General features: G+C 36.8%; 1 protein-coding gene and 1 pseudogene across 1 annotated transcript; both read left to right on the top strand.

Annotated features, from left to right (window-relative positions):
* On the top strand, window positions 514-3,363 carry LOC109225212 (laccase-12-like). The gene is made up of 6 exons (XM_019389805.1): window positions 514-706; window positions 798-949; window positions 1,065-1,309; window positions 1,441-1,569; window positions 1,720-2,676; window positions 2,958-3,363. The coding sequence occupies exons 1-6, from the start codon at window positions 596-598 to the stop codon at window positions 3,086-3,088; spliced, it is 1,725 nt and encodes a 574-aa protein (XP_019245350.1). The 5' UTR covers window positions 514-595; the 3' UTR covers window positions 3,089-3,363.
* LOC109225211 lies at window positions 9,847-12,908 on the top strand (annotated as a pseudogene).

Raw genomic sequence — 22,545 nt, 5'->3', positions numbered from 1 at the left:
TTTTGAAAAGAATCTTAACAGTTCCCTTTTCTATTAAAGAGAATTGTTTTCACCAGTTTTAGTAGCATTTAAGATTAGTGTTTAAGTTATATACACTGTCAGTATAATGAGTTTTTATACCATCAGGTCATCCAAAGAATATCTACGGGTAAGCCTTATTAAAATATGGAATTTGTAACTTAAACTAACGATATATATCGCTTAAACTCTTAACTCGAAGAGCAGATGTTTCCTTTAATCATAACAACAAACTTTAGTTTGTTGGATAAAAGCACATCTTTGAATGTTAAGCAAAAACCACAAAGTTGATATTTCCTTGAAAATAAAATATATAACAAACTCAAATAAAAAGACTTATAATGTAAGCATTATTCATGAAAATTTATGCAGTTAGAGATAAGCTAAGTTGGTGAACCAACACCTTCTACATGGTGTTGAACTAAGTATTGAAAACATAATCTGTCAAACTCAGACTACGTATTTCTCTCTTCTTTTCTCCCTATAAAAACATAGACTCAACTCTACTATCTTTCACAAACAAGCATTGAATTGCATCTACTAATACTCAAATAAGAGTTTTAAGAGAAGGGAAAAAATGAAGGCTTTTAATAGTATTGCTAACCCTTTGAGTTCTTTCTTCTTTCTATGCATTTTGCTTCTCCTTGCAAATGCAGCATTTGGGAAAACTCACAACCATAATTTTGTTGTAAGCTATCCAAGATTTCCCTTCGTTATATGCTAACGTTTCGTAGATTTTACAAAAGCTTATGATACCTACCTCTGTTTTGTTGTAACAGATTCAAGCAACACCAGTGAAGAGGCTGTGCAAAACTCACAACACCATAACGGTGAACGGACAATTCCCTGGACCAACATTAGAAGTAAACAACGGGGATACTTTAGTTGTCAACGTTGTCAATAAAGCTCGATATAATGTCACCATTCACTGGTAAATTCATGCATGCAGAACTCAACTGAACTTATATATGTTACTAATAAATAAGACACGATTATTTGTCATACGATTTTTTTCCTTATTGTACGACTTTACTGTGTTCCAAAAGGCATGGAGTAAGGCAAATGAGAACAGGATGGGCAGATGGACCAGAATTTATCACTCAGTGCCCAATTAGACCAGGAAAGAGTTACACTTACCGGTTTACAATTCAAGGACAGGAAGGGACTCTATGGTGGCACGCTCACAGCTCGTGGCTCAGGGCTACGGTTTATGGAGCTCTAATTATCCATCCGAAAGAAGGAGAATCCTATCCGTTTGCTAAGCCGAAAAGAGAAACACCAATTATGCTTGGTACTACTCTACCTTCTCTTCAATACCAAAAGCTTTAATCGTTCCTGAAAACGAATACTAGTCATGCATTTTCTCATATATTCTGTTTTTTAGAAATTTCGTTGAAATGACAGTTTGACGATGATGATTAGGTGAGTGGTGGGATACAAACCCTATAGACGTTGTAAGACGAGCAACAAGAACAGGAGCAGCTCCTAATGTATCTGATGCATACACCATCAATGGTCAACCAGGTGATCTCTACAAGTGTTCCAGCCAAGGTTAGTTCTAATCTCAACTAATGGAAGCAAGTTTACACATAGTATAAAGACTAAATTCCACCAAGCCATGTTACAGTGACGTTCGCCAAACTATGATTTGATATCGTACCTGTTCAGGACATGTTTTCATAGATATGATTTTTTTTGCAGATACAACCATAGTCCCTGTGGACTCGGGCGAAACCAACCTCCTTCGAGTTATCAATGCTGCACTCAATCAGCAACTTTTCTTTACTGTGGCCAACCACAAACTTACTGTCGTTGGAGCAGATGCTTCTTATGTTAGACCCTTTACAACATCAGTCCTTATGCTCGGACCAGGACAGACAACTGATGTCCTAATCACAGCTGATCAGCAACCAGCTAGATATTACATGGCAGCACGTGCCTACGCAAGCGCCCAAGGCGCAGCCTTTGATAATACCACAACCACAGCAATCCTTGAGTACAAGACAGCTTCTTGTTCTTCCAATTGTGTCAAGACAAATCCAATTTCCCCATCTTTACCAGCATTTAACGACACAGCCACAGCTACAGCCTTCACAACCAAATTCAGAAGCCCAAGAAAGGTCGAGGTGCCCACTGAAATCGACGAAAATCTATTCTTCACAGTCGGGCTAGGACTCAACAACTGCCCAAGAGGCGCTCGCTCCAGAAACTGTCAAGGTCCGAATGGTACTCGCTTCACAGCCAGTATGAACAATGTATCATTTGTTCTACCATCCAACTATTCCCTGCTACAAGCACATCAGCAAGGCATACCTGGTGTATTCTCAACTGATTTCCCAGCAAAACCACCTGTACAATTTGATTACACCGGTAATGTAAGCCGATCACTATGGCAACCTACTCGAGGAACGAAGCTATACAAGTTGAAATATGGGGCAAGAGTGCAAGTTGTGTTACAAGGGACAAGTATTTTCACAGCTGAAAACCACCCAATTCATCTTCACGGATATGATTTTTACATAATTGCAGAGGGTTTCGGTAACTTTAATCCAAAAACAGATGCAGCTAAATTCAACCTTGTTGATCCACCTCTCAGAAATACGGCCAGTGTACCTGTCAAAGGATGGGCGGTTATCAGATTTGTTGCAGACAATCCAGGTAACAGAATACAAAGGGAAACAACTACATACTCATTTCTCTAACATTTCAAACTCTTTTCTATACTATGTTTACAATTCGAACCAGTGGCGGAAGTAGGATTTTCACTAAGGGGAATAAAAAAACACGTGATTAATCTAAGGGTATTCAACATCTAATATATATACATGGAAAAAAATTAACCTTAGTGTAATTTTCGGCGAAGGTGGTTTGGCTGAACCCCCTTCCGCCTACCTAGCTCCGTCCCCTGAATTCGACTTACAATATTATCTTTTAAACAGGAGTTTGGCTAATGCATTGCCACCTGGATGTTCACATTGGCTGGGGTTTGGCAATGGCGTTCATCGTCGAAAATGGAGTTACTCAATTGGAATCATTGGAGGCTCCTCCAGTAGATTTGCCTGTCTGTTAACAACTGCAACATAATACAAAATTCAGAGCCCTAGAGAAATCAATTAGCCTTTCTAAATGATGTTTCCCCACTATGGGGCTAGTTTTTTTCTTGATCTCCTAGAGTTTGTTTGTTGTTGTTTTTTTTAAATTGATGACTGGGACAAGATGGTGCCAAAAGTTGTAACTGAGTTCACCATCTGTCCTAGGAGTAGGACAGCATTATTCCCAGATTATTCCCACATTGTATTGTTTGGTGTGAAATTAACAGAGAAGAAATATTTGAGTTTTGAACTATACTGCAATTACAAACTGCCTATTGAAAAAAACTAATTTGGCATGAACCTTTGAATCTCACACCGCCATGAATTACTACTACAACAACAACATATCCATTCTAATCCCACTAATGGGGTCCGGGAAAGGTAGCGTATACGCAGTGAGAAGTGTATGCGCAGACCTTACCCCTACCTACAGAAGTTGTTTCCAATAGACTCTCGGCTCGGCTCAAGGAAAGCAGAAATACAGTAGAAGTACAACCTAAGACAAAAAGGTAATCATCAGCAGAAAAAATTGCTCCTTACTAGCATAATTTGGACTAAGACAGATCGATCTCTCAAGAAGATATACAGAGGATGATACCAGGCAATAGCATTAAAATTAAACAAACAAAGAAATCTGCGGGTCAGTAGATTAGCAGGGGCGGATGTAGTTTACAACTATGTGGTTCACTCAAATCCAGTACCTTTGAGCTCAATTCCCTTCGGTTGTTGGATTGGTTTGCAGGATAAGCTCCGCATACACTCTACCCTTCCCGGACCTCATTTGTGGGACTACACTGGATTTTTTGTTGTTGTTGTTAAAAACTCTACTAAACAAAGCAGTGTTGTTAAAGATGCGCTTAAGCCTGAAGCGAGGCTCAAAATATGTTGAGTGCTTCGCCTCGCTTAGCAGGCGCTTCATCATCTGCTCTAAAACATACTTTTCCTTGCCAATAAGGGTAATTCTATTGACATTTCACTTTATCGTAATTCTTTGTAAATCTTTTTGTCCATATATTTGTTATTTATTCTCCATTTGCGCATTTCTTTCATCAAAGCTCACATTTTATTTGCCCTTTGCGCTTAAAGCCCCAACGGACCTTAGAGTTGTTTTTGTGTTTTTCGCCTTTCTGAACACTTTAAACAAGTAGTTAAACAGCCCACAAAACAAGTACAAAAGATGGATTTAGAACCTAATAAATCAAATGAACTGCAGTAGAATTTTGAACTCGGACCCATAAAATTTATATTTTGAATCCGCCTGTGATTAGATAATTATATGGGAGTAGTATACAGATACGAAACAAAATGGCTGATTGATTTACCTTTTCTTGATTCATCAGTCAAAGAGAGTTTTGTCGACTTGTAAAATAGTACTCCGATCATCATAATTTGTGATTTGAAACCTTCAGCTTTTCTTTTTTTCCTTGTAAAATTTATGTTCAAATATAATTTAATAAATTAATAATCTTTCATAAAGGCTAAAGGCGCATATTTGCCTGGGTGATCATCTTTAATAAGTCGCTGCTCGCTATGCTGAGTTTTTTTTTTCTATTTATTTTACATAAAGTTAATGAAAAGTACTCTTAATTTCAACATTGATCTTTGAATATTCAAAATGTAATTGACATAATTTCAAACTAGATAAAAGTTCTATAAATAGACTTTTATAATTAGAAAAAAACATATGAAAAAAGTTATGGACAAAAAGAAGTTTGTGTGACTCATCAAATAGTAATAAAATTCAGAAAGTTGATAAAAGTAAGTTTACTATTCCCTATTTTCACTTTGTGCTAATGAATTCAGAGTTAGAACAAATATAAAATGATGATGAAAAGAAAAGTTAACTCACTAAAGATGTTACTACGCTCGTTAGTAGCAACAAACACTATATTCTTTTTAGTTATTTTATTGTGGTACCTTGTATGTATGTCGATTATTTTATTGTGTACTTGCTATCTTTCATTAGCATAAGTACCGCGTAACGGCCTACTATGATTTAAGGATATGATTTACGGTTAGAAGAATTTCCTTTAAATACTCAAGCTTACCTGTACAATATAACTGTAGGCATTTAAATTTTATTGGATTTAAATTCATAAAATTATTTGAACTATATTAAGCCAAATAAATATTATGGGCTAATATAATTGGATTAATTATATAAGACCAATATTATTGGGCTAGCCCATTAAATTGGGCTAAAGTAATGGCCCACTTCATTAAGCCCAAGATGACATCTTCCTAGAGGCCCACTTTGGCGCCACGTGTCAAATGACGTGGCGCGCCAAGTCAAGCGGAAGAGCCAATAGGACCATGCCACGTGTCAAAATGACAAGGCATGCCCAGTCATACTAAAGGCCAATGAAATCGCGCCACGTGTGCAAGTGACATGTTCTGGCCAATTAAATGCGAGCATGTCACACTTCAATTTGATTGGTCGGAAAGAGTTTGTTCTTATCACAACTCTTCCCTTCCACAACTATAAATAGGGGTCTTCATAACTCAGAAAAGACCACCAGAAGTTATAACAAGAAGCAAGAGAGAGCTCGTGGATCAAACACCGCAAATTTCTCTACAAGTTTCAAGCTTCAAGCAATCAAGTTCAAGTTCAAGAAATAAAGTTCAAGCTCAAGAACGAAGAACGAATCAAGATCAAGTTCAAGCAATCAAGCTCAAGCTCAAGTTCAAGAACAAGATCATCGTTCGTGGAAACAAATATAGATTCAAGATCAAGCTCAAAAGGCCCTTGAATTTATTTACTATTGAAAAGTAGAATCAGAGGAATTGTAGAGATTGTAACACTCAATTATTTGAAATAAAAATACTACGATTGTTACAATATTTTTCAGTCTTGATTTTATTTTTTCGACGCAAATTTATTGTCTACAATAACCACAGGGGAGATAAAAGTTTTGCCGTTCCCTATGAATCACGGGAAATACCCATTGGATCATCTTCAAGTGTTTCTGGGATTTGATCTGATAACTGGAAAATATAAATTGCTTCTTATTTTGCGGAAATCAACGTGTTTTTGGGATTGCAATACAAATTCGTTTTTGGGGTTTGACCTTTTATACAATGTGTCCTTTGTATATTTTGTAGCTGATTTATTTATAGTAAAAATAAATTTCATACAACTAATTATATAAGTCTAATCTTCACCAAAGCACCCTCAAAATTGCGATATAAACTCCAAACCATATTCCCAATTGTTTGCAACAACACCTAATCCAAACAAATAATTGTTTTTGAAAACCCAAATTCGAATTCAAAGCTTTTTAATGGTTGTCAATGGTGGAATTGCTGCTCTCTTTTCTTTTGCTTTATATTACTGGAATTAGGGATTGAGAGATAAAGAGAGACATAGAGAGAATTCCCAATTGTTTGCAACAACACCTAATTCAAATAAATAATATTTTTTAAAAATCCAAATTCGAATTCACAGCCTTTTAATAGCTGTCAATGGTGGAATTGCTGCTCTCTTTTCTTTTGCTCTACATTACTGGAATTAGGGATTGAGACGTAGAGAGACGTAGAGAGAGAGAGAGAGAGAGAGAGAGAGAGAGAGAGAGAGAGAGAGAGAGAGAGAGAGAGCATGAGGGAGAGAGAATAAGGATTGGAAATAATTGATTCCTAATATAAAGGGATACTCATTTAATTCCTCAAGTGTACATAATTGGTAATTTTGTATATAGGATGTAATTAAATTGAAACTTGAATAGGGAGGGTAATAAAGTTTCCAATAGTGTACAGGTATGTAAAAATCCCTACTTTTTTTTGGCTCTGTTGAGATTTTAAGGCCTCACGATTCTACTCTTATTTCGTTGACCACTAGGTCACATCCTTAAATAACACCATATTATATAGTCGCAGAGTTACAAATGTTATTATCTATATATTATTATAAAAGCAAGAATAATTTATGCTAAATATTGAACGACTAAAATATCCCTAAAATATTGATCGGCTTTTTTGCCCTTAAGTATTTGTATAATTTAAGGATCTAATTGTAAATTATCAAATGATGAAATTCTTTTTCAATTTAAACTACACATACGCCGATCCTATAAAGTTGATCCTACTTAGATTAGAAAAGCATATCCATAATTTTTTTTCAAAAAAAATTGTTGTTCCTAATTACAGCAAGTACGTAATCTTAGTGGGAGGACAGGAGATTTCTTCTTGGGGAGCTTTTATTGTTTCTTATTCACATTAGGAATTTTAAGAACTCTTTTTTACCTTTTTATTGTGTAAGGAACTTCACATAAATTTCATTCACTCCTGAAAGTGATTTGTTTTTATTTACGTGTTAGGAATTTTTTTATAAATATTAATATTTTTCCTTCTAATAAAATATCATGATTCCTTCTTGAATAGGTTTTTTTCTTTTCACGATAGGATATTTGGAAAGTTCTTCGATACCTTTTATTTCTTTAGTTAGGAACTGACGGAACGTGAATTCACGTGCATTTTAACTAGAGATTGGATTAATCAGAATTGGAGTTGAATTTAGAGATTGGATTGATTATGATTGGAGTTAAATTATTTTCTAGAGGTAACATATAATTTTCTTTTGAATATTTGTATAGTTAAGAATTTATATTTTATTAGATATGACTTTTGTAATAATTGACATAGGATAACGTGCCACACAAAAAAATGTCAACAGAAGGTATGAATGACTAAATGACCTTTCTATTTTTAGTTTCTTTGTTACTAATGTATCTTGAGTAAATATGATTCTCATGTATCTGAATTATTAAGGCTTAATTAAATCAAAAAAGAATTATTGAATCAGAAAAATAATATTAAGTATTGTTATATCCTTTAAGTAATTTTATAATTTTAATTGCATAATTGTATAATTCCGTAATATTTAGTTCTATTTTGTCCTTTCATTGTGCCAAAACATTATTAATTTGTTCGTTTGGATTGTATATCATATCTTTTTTGTTCTAAGGAAACAAATTATTAAACTTTGTACGTATTGAATTTCGTACATATTCAGTTGCAATTAATTTTAGAATATTATGCAATTGAAAGTTTATTTTTTTGTGTGTGTTTCATAATATTTGACATAAGATATTCGTGCATCGCACGAACGTAGAAACTAGAGACTAGTTAGTAGAAAAAATGTGGAAGTTATCTACTTCTAGAAAACAAAAAGAATAAAATAATAACACGTGGACGTAAGTGTACGTCTTAGACTTTTTCGTTTTCAATTGTTGCTATAAACAAAAGAAGAGAAAAAGAGAAGTCAAAAGAATGGGGGAATATGTTTTTTGACAGACCACCTACTTAAGGACATCAGCTTGTCGTTTTACGTTTCTCTAACTAAATTTAGAATTAAGAACCAATACAAATTTTAACAGACTGATTTAATAGGCACAACAAACTGAATAAGACTTTTGCCATCAACTTCCTCTACTAGACTTCATGCATTAATTTGGTTTAGTAGCATATACTTTGACTTTACTAGGGCAGCCAAGTACAAAGCATCCCGTATTTACGTAAGGTTCGCACTCCAAGAAGGTGTGATGTAGGCGGACTACCTTAATGCAAGTATCAGTGGCTGATTCCACGGCTCAAACCCATGACGTATAGCCCACTCGAAAATAATTTTACCGTTGCTCCAAACTCCCTTTCCATATACTTTGGTTTTACTCTTTAGTCTTTAATAATAAAATTGTTATACGGTTAATGAAGATTTAACATCCTCCGTTCAATAGCAAATACTTATCCAACTTCCAAATATTTACTATTTGTAATAGCAGTTGCAATCTAAGGAAGTGGCACAAGATTCCATTCCAATCAAGGTTATCGATTGGTGAAGAGTTCATTTCCATCAAAAGTCGTTCTCCTTCTACTGTTTTATTTTTTTTATAATCGCGGTGTTCTTCAGGTCAACTTGTTTGCACCTCGATTAATATTTATCTGCTACCTTTCACCAGTATAGGTACTGAATAACTCTATCCATTAAGGCTAAAGGCTTGAACAGACAAAGGGAAACGTACTTGATCTTCTCCATCAACATTAATTTCGAGCACTAGTAGAGTCCACAAGGGAGTCGGTGCCCGAAACCTGAACGAATGGTGGCCCGTTATAGTAAGTAGCGAAATACCTCGTCGGATAAGTTTCAACCCGCACAAAAGGCGTAACGATCTGGGCACTATCTCGGAGAGAGGTTCAGTAAAATAGACATGTTACTTGCACCTGCAAAGAAAGACCCTATGAAGCTTCACTATTTCCCACCCTGAACATTCATATGGGAGCCAGAGTCTCCAACTAAAAAACAAAAAACAAATATGCAGCCTTGAATTAATAAGCCTAACTATCAAATTTTATTTCTTTTATCTAATTTTGGTAAAGATCTTGTCGTGCGACACCAACCTATGACTTCTATGCCCAATAGATTTTTACGTTTTAACTAATTCTTGATCTACAGCTATAGGTTATTTGGATTTGAAACATAACGACATAGTCACTGCTTCTTACGACAAGAAATTTTGCTAATAGTAGAAATTTGATGGCATTAGTTAATCAAAAAAAATAAAAATATTTCAAGTAAATTATTCGTATGTCGAGTACACATCTGAATCATTTCAACTTCTTTTCTTTTTTCGAGATGTATATGTATATCATTTCCTGCTTTGTTTAAGGTGATTGTTTCACCACTTTTGGTGAGCACTTAAGATTAATAAAGAGTAGAAGTTCCCTTGAACTTGTGATAGAGGAAGATACATGGTATTTAATCATAACAACAAACTTTGGTTTGTTGGATAAAAGCACATCGTTAATGTTAAGCAAAAACCATAAAAATGATGTTTCCTTGAAAATAGAGAATATAACAAACTCAAAGAAAAAGACTTACAATATAAGCATTATTCATGAGAATTACTGCAGTTAGAGATAGGCTAAGTGGTTGAACCAACTGCTTTACAAAGTTGAACTAAGAGTTGCTTCAGACAACTTCTCTCCCTATAAAAGCATAGCTTCAACTCTCCAATCTTTCACAAACAAACACTGTCTTGCATCTACCAATACTCGACCGAGTTTTAAGAAAACGAAACAATGGAGGCCTTCAACAGCATTGCCAACCCTTCGAGTTCTTTCTTCTTTATCTGCATTTTGCTTCTCTTGGCAAATGCAGCATCTGCGAAAACTCACCACCATGATTTTGTTGTAAGCTATCCAAGATTTCCATTCATTAAATTTGCTAACAATTTGTAAATGTTACAAACTCTACGATACTGACCTCTGTTTTTTCGTAACAGATTCAAGCGACACCAGTGAAGAGGCTGTGCAAGACTCACAACACCATAACGGTGAATGGACAATTCCCTGGACCAACATTAGAAGTAAACAACGGGGACACTCTAGTTGTCAAAGTTGTCAATAGAGCTCGATACAATGTCACCATTCACTGGTTAGTTCATGCACACAATGCAAAATGAACACATGATTATATTTCATATCAGTAATGACTAATCTTGTTTTTTTCTTCATTTCTTATACTACTTTGTTGTGTTCCAAAAGGCATGGAGTAAGGCAAATGAGAACAGGATGGGCAGATGGACCAGAATTCATTACACAATGCCCAATTAGACCAGGAAAGAGTTACACTTACCGGTTTACAATTCAAGGACAGGAAGGGACACTTTGGTGGCACGCCCACAGCTCGTGGCTCAGGGCTACTGTTTATGGAGCTCTAATTATCCATCCAAAAGAAGGAGACTCATATCCATTTCCTAAGCCCAAAAGAGAAACACCAATTCTTCTAGGTACTACTTCCTTCTCTAATTACCAGAAGCTTTAATCATTTATTAAATGAATACTAATAAGAGTTATGCAATTTCTCCAATCTACCCCCTGAAACATTGATCATAACCTGTTGTCCCTAAGAAAATTCCTTGAAATGAAAGTTTGTAAATGCTGATCAGGTGAGTGGTGGGATGCAAACCCTGTTGACGTTATAAGACGAGCCACAAGAACAGGAGCAGCTCCTAATGTATCTGATGCATACACCATTAATGGTCAACCAGGTGACCTCTACAAGTGTTCCAGTCAAGGTTAGTTCTGATCCCCAGAATGTCTGTAAAAAAAAAAAAGGGCAGCCCGGTGCACAAAGCTCCCGCTATGCGCGGGGTCCGGGGAAGGGCCGGACCACAAGGGTCTATCGTACGCAGCCTTACCCTGCATTTCTGCAAGAGGCTGTTTCCACGGCTCGAACCCGTGACCTCCTGATCACATGACAGCAACTTTACCAGTTACGCCAAGGCTCCCCTTCATCCAGAATGTCTGTAACAGTTGTAAAAAAAGCATTCCTCGGAAATTAAGATGACCAATATAGGTGATATCTAGATTTTTTTATATACATAAAGTCAAGAATACTCTAGAAATTCCCCCAACAAAGTTAAAGCATTATGTTTAAATTCTCAAGATACTGTTACAATACTTTTAGAACATGAAATGATCAAGAAAATTATACACAGTATAAACACCAATTTCTAACATTTAGGAAATGATTATTTACCTTACGTGATCAGGACATGTTTTCACAGAAATCACATTTATGCAGATACTACCATAGTCCCTGTGGACTCGGGCGAAACCAACCTCCTCCGAGTTATCAACGCTGCACTCAACCAACAACTTTTCTTTTCCGTCGCCAACCACAAACTAACTATTGTTGGAGCGGATGCCTCTTATGTTAAACCCTTCACAACATCAGTCCTTATGCTGGGACCAGGCCAGACAACTGACGTCCTAATCACAACTGATCAGCCACGAGCAAATATTACATGGCAGCACGTGCCTATGCGAGCGCTCAAGGAGCCCCCTTTGATAATACCACAACCACTGCCATCCTTGAGTACAAGACAGCTTCTTGTTCTTCCAACTGTGCCAAGACCAATCCAGTTTTCCCATCTTTACCGGCATATGATGACACGGCCACTGCGACAGCCTTCACAACTAAATTCAGAAGCCCAAGAAAGGTCGAAGTGCCCAAGGAAATTGATGAAAATCTATTCTTCACAGTTGGGCTGGGACTGAACAACTGCCCAAAAGGTGCAAGCTCGAGTAATTGTCAAGGTCCAAATGGAACTCGATTCACTGCCAGTATGAACAATGTTTCTTTTGTGCTACCGTCCAACTTTTCTCTGCTGCAAGCACATCACCAAGGCATACCGGGTGTCTTCTCAACTGATTTCCCAGCAAAACCGCCTGTAAAATTTGATTATACCGGTAATGTAAGTCGGTCACTGTGGCAACCTATTCGAGGAACTAAGCTGTACAAGCTGAAATATGGGGCAAGAGTGCAAGTTGTATTACAGGGGACAAGTATCTTCACAGCTGAAAATCACCCAATTCATCTTCACGGATATGATTTTTACATCGTTGCAGAGGGTTTCGGTAACTTTAATCCGAAAAGAGATACAGCGAAATTCAACCTTGTTGATCCACCCCTCAGAAATACGGCAAGTGTACCCGTTAACGGGTGGGCAGTCATCAGATTTGTCGCTGACAATCCAGGTAAGAGAAATAGCTAGTGAAACAAGTACTTACATCTCCTAATACTCCCTACTTTTTCTATACCATGTCATATTTCAATGCTACAAGTTAACTTACAATATTGACTTAAACAGGAGTATGGCTAATGCATTGTCACTTGGATGTTCACATTGGCTAGGGCTTGGCGATGGCGTTCCTTGTGGAAAACGGAGTTAGTGAATTGGAATCATTGGAGCCTCCTCCAGTAGATCTGCCTGTCTGTTGAAGACTGCAACAAGCTACATAAAACAAAATTCAGAGCCCTACAGAAATCACTTTAATTGTTCCCCGCATTTGGGGCTAGTTCTTTTATTGGTGTACTGCTTTGCCCCCCTATTTCTAGAATTTCTTTGTTGCTCTTTTTGATAGATGACAAGGTCAAGATGGTGCCAAAAGTTGCAACTAAATTCACCATCTATCATAGAATTAGGCCAGCATATTCCCAGATTAAAGCAGTTGTATTGTTTCGAGTGCATCTAATATAGAAGAATTATTTGAGTTTTGAACAAACTTTCAATCTCAAACAGGTATAAAGTACAAGGTAACGCAAGAAAGGTAATCATCAGCAGTAACAATTGCTCCTTTGCGTAAATCGGACAAAAGACAGATCCTTCGAGAAATTAAGATATACGTAACTCGGATCATACCAGGCAGTAACATTAAACAACAAACAAAGAAATCTGCGGGTCATTAGATATTATATGGAGTGCTATAATCTATACAGCAAGTGAAGCAAAATGGTTGAATCATGAAAAGGCATCTCGACGGACCTAATCAATTATATTGCTACCTTCAAAATGGAGTGCTATAATCTATACAGCAAGTGAAGCAAAATGGTTGAATCATGAAAAGGCATCTCGACGGACCTAATCAATTATATTGCTACCTTCAAAATGTTGCACTTTTTTAACTTCACCTTCAATTTTTTCCAACATAAATTAAAAACTTTCCAAACGGCATTCTCTGGGCAAAACTAGTTTGACCATTAGCGTTTGTGAATATTGAACTTCACTATTTGAAATACTGGTGAAATATTGAAAAACTTATTTTAAGATTATTTCAAGTAAAAAAATTGTTCACTCAATGATTTTAATTGTTTTCAAGTAAAAGTCATATTCAGTTCTAGGACTTTTTTTCAACTTCAACTTCAGATGCTCTTAAGCTTCAATCAAACATTGTCCAAATGCCTCCAATACATAAATGTTATTTGAGTATGTGAACTTCGAGTAAATATTAAAATGTTATTTTAGAAGTTTTTTTTTTTAATTGCAAGCTTTTACCTTGTATAAACTTTTTTCCGCGAGAAGTTCATATCAAAAAGAAATTTGAACTTCCGAAAAACTTTTTCTCTTAACCTTCAGCTTCAAATGCTTTTTCTTCATTTTATCACTCTAATATTGGCCAAACCCTAACGGGAAATTAGAAGTCAGCTAATAAAAAGGTGGAGTAGTATTATTTAGGAGGAAAAACTTTGATTAGATGGAAATTCACAACGGTTTGAAGTCCAATAAATCTTTCTCAATATATATGTAATGATTAAGTAATCAAATGAAGAAGACAAGAGATCAACTTGAGGTAGATTGGTACCTTTATCATTACCTATTCCTCATGGAACAACTCACCCGAATCCGGCGAATTTCTGGCGAGTTAAATTGGTCTTTTGGTGGCTGAAAAAATACTCCGACGAGTTAATTTGGGCAGAAATGAATCGAACCGGACGGGGTTGAGGTTATTGTAACTACTCTTGAAGTTGCTGAACTCGAATACAATAATGGAGATAATTGGGTTCTTTATCCATATAGCCGTCAAATTTATTGTTTATTTTTGGTAACAAATATACATAAATTATATAATAATTATATATAATTATATGCATATTATACATATATCAGTTATTTTAAATTTAAACACTTAAAGAGACAGTTATTTAAGTTAATTCTTCATACTAAATTTTGGAATACAATTTAGGATTACATTTATTTCATATTTAGTTACGGACACTAGTTAATATCGCTATAAGTTTTATATTAAGATTTTAATATAAACTATCCCAGGTATGGATAATAATTTCAAAATTATAATTTTAGGATTATTAATTCCTGAATATCCCAGCGTGAAACCAAACAACCCTTGGAGGTATTAAAGGTCAATAATTGGTATCAACAAAATATCTTTTATGTATTTGATTTAAAATTAAATATTTTTAAAAGGAAAATGATTTTTTTTTTTGAGAAATTAGAATAATTTATTATTTCAAACTACAAACGATTGAAAGGCCATGCATGGCTGCCAAGCTTGGCGAGCTTCCTACACATACTTTCACTAACTAATTTATTGATAGAAGAAAGGCCCTCTTTGTCCGCCAGTATCCTGGGCTCAACAAAGATAGGGGTTACAACATAGCAAACTAAACTATCATGCTTTGATTGCTTGGCTCCTTCCTGTGCCAACAGGTGAGCTATTTCATTCCATTGTCTAAAGTTATGTCGGATCACCAGCTCCTTCCCCTTACTGGAAATCAACCGCCTGCAGAATTGTAAAAGAAAATTGTAAGAGGTGTTGCCTTCCTCTAATAGTTCAATTACCTGTGTTGAATCGTTTTCTATCTCGCAAGGCCATAAGTTATGTTGAAAAACCAATTCTAGGCCTTTAGTTAGAGCCAAAATTTCCGTATGTGTACAAGTTAATGCTTGTATTCCTTCGTGGAAACCCAGGATCCAGTCTCCTGCGCTGTTTCTTATAACTCCACGTATTCCTCCGTGATTCTTTTGAAAAGCTCCATCCACATTAAGCTTGAACCAACCGGCAGGTGGTTTATGCCAACTAGTGCTACAGACAATATTTCTTGAGGGACAACTTTCTCTACTAGTTAGGAGAGCAAATTTAGTAGCTTGTTTGATGAGTAAGGGGATAGAAACGTGATTAGAAATATTGTTATTAATATTATTATTCCTATTTAGCTACAGATTCCAAATAGCAAAGGGGAAAAATTGAGACCAAGTAATCAGTTTAGAGAGAATTGTAGGGTTAGAAAATTTTAATTTATCAACCCAAAGGTCATCCTCGGACTTTGGCCAGTTGATGCTTAGGTTAAGGGATTGCCAAAGATTTTTTGCTATAAAATAGTGAATGAATATATGGGGATGTCCTCAACATCTTGGCGACAAACAGTACAAATTTTGTCGACATTCATTCCTATATGTTGAAGACAGGATCTACAAGGTAACCTATTATGGTAACATTTTTATAGAAGAAATTTTAAATTTTAATTTATTAGGACAATGCGTTTCCCAGATCCAACTAAAAATTATGGTTGGCTTCATGTCTGATTCAATTAGATTATAGCAAGAAGCTGTAGAGAACAAACCATTACTATTAGGTTCCCGAATCAAAAAATCATGCCCTCTGTCTATTGGTAAACTTATGGAGAGAATTTTCTCAACTATATTGTCAGGCAAAATCAATGAGATATTATCCAGGGTCCAATTGTTATGGTTAATAAGGTCTTTGATGGTTAATGATGAATCTTTTTTTGTTAGAGGACCTTCAATAACATTTCTAAGGCAGGGACCTTCAACCCTTAAGAATATTTTTCCAACAAAAAGATTGATGCTTTCTGGAAGAAAAGTTGTATGATTGCATGAGAACTTTTGCCCATGGGGCGTGGGGAAAGTTTAGAAATCTCCATACAAGGCTTGTAAGTAGAGCTAAATTCTTTGATTTAGCTTTCCTAAGGCCAAGGCCACCTTTCTTTTTCCAAGAGTAATATTGTCCCACCGAAGGAGATGGAGTTTTCTTTTGGAATCATTAGAACCCCGGATGAAATTTCTTTGGAGTTTGTCAATGGTTTTATGAATCTTGTCTGGTAGAAGGGTATATTGCATTACATAATTAGGAATGTTAGCAAGTGTAGAAGATGAGAGACTAGTGCGACCTGCCATGTTTATACAATTAATCTTTCAATTGGCAAGGCAATTTCGCATATTGTCAATAATATAGAGAAAGTATTTGGATTTTGGGGGGAGTCTAGGATAGGGAATCCAAGGTACGTATCAAAAGATTCACTACTTTTTATCCCGAAAAAATTGGCGGTAGCAATTCTAATATCTTTGGGACAATTCTTAGAGAAGATTATTTTTGATATGGCCATGTTAATGCTTTGTTCGGAGAGATTACAAAACATGTCAGGGACAAATTTAATAGCAGTACACGATTTTTTATTAATGTGTGTGACTCATAAAGGTTAGATCATCCGCTAAAAAAACTAGGATAGGGGAAGGCCATTAGAGCTAATGGTTACTGTGAGCACGTGATTTTTGCCCTATTTGAGTTACTCCCATAATTTCAAACAAAATAATTCCCTTTTATCATTTGAAATTTTGCGGATTTTTGTGGCATTTTTATGTTAATTGCTTGCATTTTGTCCGTGCATTTTAATTCATATAAAAATACAAAAAATATGTTGCATGTGCATTTAGGAGTTAAGTTTGCATTCTAAGAATTATTTAGCAATCAATTGTTTTCGAAAATGGAAGATCACAAAAAATAGTTTAATTTGCACTTTTGGAGTTAATTTTTGATTTTAATAGTTTTCTTTTTTTTAATTTGTTAGTTGTGGTGATTATCATCTAGGTTTATTATTTTTAGAATAATTAGGTATTAAGAATTAATTATGATTTTTGATTTTTGAAAAAAAAAGAGAAAAAGAAAAGAATTTTGAATGGAATTCTTTTAGAAAAGAAAAGAGTAATGTGTTTGGGCCAAATCAGTCTCCCCAGCCCAAAGACACCAATACCCGCCCCAGCCCAAACCATGACCCAAGTCCCCCCATACCCCAACCAAACGACCCCGTTTAGGTCCAAAGAGATCCAGGCCGTCGAGGTTACTTTGATCTAACGGCCTGGAAGCCTAGATCAGTTAATATATAATGGTCGGAAACCCCTCACCCCCCCCCCCCCCCGCCTCGTCTCTCTCTCAACCCTCGCCCAGAAACCCTAGAGACCCCTCCCGCCTCCGCCGTCCTCCGCCCTAGACCGCCGCCGGAAATCGCCTCGCGGCGGTCGGCCGGTCACCAAACGCCCCCAATTTTACACCATGGGTTCCAATCACCCTCCCCATTCCAACCCCCCAATCTATTTTCCTCAAATCTCACCCAAGCCTCTCGAATTTTGAAAACCCTAATGCCGCCTCCGCCGCACACGGCGGCGCCGCCACCCAAACCACCCCAAATTCATACCCTACAGTCCCATGACCTCCCTCATCCCTAATCCCTAACCAAAACCCCTCAAAATCCCGCCGGAACTCCCCAAATTTCAAATCTAGGGTTCATGGGTTCGAACCTGTTTTGGGAAGTTTTGAAGTCAATTGATTTTTGGTTAATGTTACATGCCTATTTCTGACGAAATAGACAAATAACATTAACCGGAAATCAATTTCGACGGTTTAATCATATCAAGTCTGAAATCAGTGAGTTTCTCTTTTATTTTTTTGTTTTTCTTTGGTTCTGGTTCTTATTAATTCGACTCGTGTTTTTGAAATGTTGTTTCAAGTTCTGCGTAGTTTTAATTGATAGCCTAGTTTAATATCAGTCTAATTCTGTCTGTTACTGTTAGCTAAATGTTTAGGTATTAAATGTGTAGGTATAATCTCGATGTGTTGGTTTGTTCCCGTAGTGTTTATTGTTTAGGTTAATTCCCATTTTTTTTTTGATTCCATTCTGATTTGGTGACTTAATTTGTGCTTAATTGTTCAGCCATATAAATTTTAGTTCATTTGATTCTTGGTTGTAGTTGAATGATGAGTTTGATTTGGTCAGATTAGTATTGGGATATTAGTTTAATCTTGTGTCTCAATAGTTGTTAATCGATTTGTTTGGGCTTGATTAGTTTTAATTTGTTTATTGCCAAGTTTAATAGATAATTAGATAGTAGTGAATTAGGATTACATTTTTCCGTCGAAGTTCAATTCAGAACTTAGGAAGTTGTTTGGTTATAGCTACAATTTTAGTGTAAGTTCAGGGATAATTTGGGTATTTGGGATTGGGTAGAACATGGTAGTTAACACTAGAGTTTTCTAGAACCTTCCAAAGTAGGACTTTAGTGTAATTTCAGTAATTTTAGTGTATTAACTTGAGGAACAAGTCAATAAGTAAAGGACTATTTGTGAAGATAACCTAGGGACTAGAAGGAAAACACAAAATCTGAGGGCTGCCCTCATTTTGCCTATAAAAAGGCATGCCAATGCCTTAAGTCACAAGTTTGGAGCCTCTAAAAATTCCCTCTCATTGTCCACAAGTTTCAGATCTGAAATTTGAAATCCAAACTCCAAATCTTCAAAACAATCCAAAAAAAAAGAAACCAAAAGCAATAAAAATCCAAAAAATTACTGTTACACTAGTGTTCCTTAGGTCATTTTCGAATCCAGCATTTAATCCAACTCTCTAGCTTATTTAGGATCAAAAACTACTTGCGTTTCCCTGGTTCTATTCGACATTTGAGATTTGAAAGCATCTAGAGTCACTTGCGCATTGGATCTGATTTGTTCGAGTTAGTTGTGGGTTATCTGCCGAGTGTGTTGATTTACTGGATTCATTTCTGGTTATTTTGGTGCCGTTTTGGGTTGATCTACTAGTCCTGTTTGATTCAAAGTATTTCTGGGCTGCTTTTGATTACCTGCTCGTTGTTGCTGACCTCTCGTTCTTCTTATTCAATTTCTACTTTCAGGTACACTTCCTGAGGTCATTACTATGTAGATTGCAAGTTAAGATGAAATGAGTTGAAGCATGCACATTACAGATCTCATTCACTGTCAATATTTTAGTACTTCACTGTAAATAACACGGACTGTTTGGACTATATGAGATATTAAACATGATTCCTAATCCATTTCATGCTTATATAAACGTAGTTAGAACTGCTAGATTCAAATCAATTTAGGCTCAATGCCAATGTTAATAGGTGTTAAATGGAAAACAGAAGTTAATGTGTGTAATTCTGGTTCTGTTCGAATTTCATATCATAAAGTTTATGAATCTATCAGTGTTGCATGAATCTGAACTCGAGATAATCATTATTCACCTAACGTGATTGCGTTTTGGTCACATATCTGTTGTCTGTATAGGCAAGAATAAATTCGAATTGCAAAGTGCTTTGAATTAAACTGTCCGCTTGGCTAGTTTGAATTATAGGATTTAGACAGTTTGCAATTCGATTCTTCTTCTGTATCACCGGGCTCAAATGCCAGGCCTAGTTGGAAATAATCAGCTCCATGGCTGAAATTCGTGCAGCAACATGCCTTGGGCCTGATCCCCTCAATAAGCAGGCCCAGAAGTTTTAGCAACATGAGATCTTCAATTTGGGCCTCACTAACTGGCCCTGATGGACATTCACCAAGTTACTAAATTTTAGCATTTAGGAAAACATAATCCTTTTAGGTTGGACCTTTAAATAATAAATGAGATGAGCCTCGCTAAACAAAAATACATAAATTGCGGGGCCCTCAACAAATGTATACATAAAAATACTTAGAATTCGGGATGGGCCGTTTAGCGAATTTTACGGCTTTCCCCAAAGATAATAACACGCTAGCTACTTTAGGCGCGTATTTTAAATAATTTTACCTTCCTAAATACGGGTGCACATTTATGTGACCCAAATCCAAGTCCCAACGAAGTCGAAATGTGTCAAAAATCGCAGGTGCATTTATGTGACGCGGTTCGAGACGTGTTTTCACGACGTTGCAATTCTCTTAAAATAATCATAATAAAAGCGGTTCAAAGTTAAAGCATAAGCTAAAACATGTAAGCCAAATATGACAGTTGAGCGACCGTGCTAGAACCACGAAACCCGGGAATGCCTAACACCTTCTCCCGGGTTAACAGAATTCCTTACTCGGATTTATGGTTCGCGGACTGTTAACAGGGTCATAATTTCCTCGGTTCGGGATTCAACCGGTGACTTGGGACACCATTAATCTCTCAAGTGGCGACTCTGAATCTTAATAATAAATCCCGTTCCGATTATCCTTTAAGTGGAAAAACTCCTTTACACCCTTGCGGGTGTAGAAAAAAGGAGGTGTGATAGCCTCCACTCTATCCGGTGGGAGAAATAAGTTTTAACTAAGGGCTAAGGCTTGTGTTTTCTTGGGTTATACTATGGGTCAAAAGGGATACAATGTGTTAGAATTGGATGCAAAAAAAGTTTTTGTATCCAGGGATGTTCATTTTTATGAAATCAAATATCCTTTTGCCTTAAACACCTCATCTCCAGATCTTACTTTTCATATTCCCTCACCAGCAGAAACAAACTGTAACGATCCGACCGGTCGTTTTGATCATTTGCACTTTGCTCGCCAGTTCTAAGGCATGATTAGTCCCGTATGATGTGTTATGACTTATGTAAATCGTCGGTGTTGGTTTTCGGGTTAATCGGAACAGACATGGAAGAATGATTCTCAGCTTGAAGCTTTAAATTTGAAAGGTTTGACCAAGTTTTTACTTTTTAGTAATCGATATCGGATTTGGATTTTTATGAGTTGGTTAGCTCTGTTAGGTGATTTTGGACTTGGGAGCGCGTCCGGAATGTGATTTGGAGGTCCGTGGTAGATTTAGGCTTGAATTGGCGAAATTAAAAATTTAGCGTTTCTCGGTAGGCAGTGGAAATTTTGATATCGGGGTCGGAATGAAATTTGGAAATTGGAGTAAGTCGTAGTGTCATTTGTGACGTGTGTGCAAAATTTCAGGTCACTCGGAGGTGATTTGGTAGGTTCGGCATCGTTTGCGGAATTCGGAAGTTTAAAAGTTTTTAGGCTTGAATCCGAGGGTGATTTGGTGTTTGGAGGTTGTTTTGAGCGTTCCGAAGGTTCGACTAAGTTTGAATGTTGATATGTGACTTGGTGGTATGTTTGGTAGAGGTCTCGAGGGCCTCAGGTTGATTTCGGGTGGTTGACGGATCAAGGATGGAAGTTGGAGGAATGCTGAAGAATTGTTCTCAATTGTCATAACCGCACCTGCGTAATGGGGACCGCAGGTGCGGGCCTGCAGAAGCGCAAGAGCAGCCGCAGAAGCGGCCATAGATGAGAAGGGCAGGAGTCGCATGTGCGCATATGGGACCGCACCTGCTAGAGCGCAGATGCGGGTATTTGACAGCAGAAGCGGGTTCTGAGTTTTAAGTGGAAACCGCACCTGCGGTGGATTTTCCGCAGGTGCGGCATGGCAGAAGCGACATAGGGGCCGCAGATGCGGAAAATTCTGGGCAGAATGTATAAAAAGGAGACTTCGCGAAATTGAATAATTTTCCACCATTCTTGTTTGGACTTGGAGCTTTTTGGAGGGCATTGAAGAGGGGATCAAGGGGTTACTCATTGGGGTAAGTTACTTGAGCTCAATACTTGTGATTATGGTATTTTTCAGTTGTTTAAGCATGAAATTGATAGAAATTAGGGATGAAATTGAGGGGATAGGGCTTGAAAATTGGAAATTGGAGAGTTTAAATTGAGGATTTGAGGGACCATTTGAGGTCGGATTTCGATAAATTTTGTATGTATGAATTCGTGAGTGAATGGGCTTTCTAGTTTTGTGATTTTTTTCGGATACCGAGATGTGGGGACCCGGGGGGGGGGGGGGGGTAGGGGGGATTTGAGAGGATTTCGGGATTTGTGCCTAATTTGATAGTTTTTCTTGTGAAATTTATTCATTAGTGTATATTGATGGTATTGTTATGATTGTGGATATATTCAGAGCGATTGGAGGCCGAGTCGAGGGGCAAGAGCATCGCGGAGTAGGGATATTAGAGCCTAGTAGCTTCTCTGAAGTTTCTAAGCACCTAGCCTGGCAGGCGACAAAATCAGAAATTGAGGTTTTGAAAGCTAACCATACCTGGGATGT

The sequence above is a fragment of the Nicotiana attenuata genome, chromosome 5 (assembly GCF_001879085.1).
Source record: "Nicotiana attenuata strain UT chromosome 5, NIATTr2, whole genome shotgun sequence".
Classification (NCBI taxonomy): Eukaryota; Viridiplantae; Streptophyta; class Magnoliopsida; order Solanales; family Solanaceae; genus Nicotiana; species Nicotiana attenuata.
This window is presented reverse-complemented; position numbering and strand designations above follow the sequence as displayed.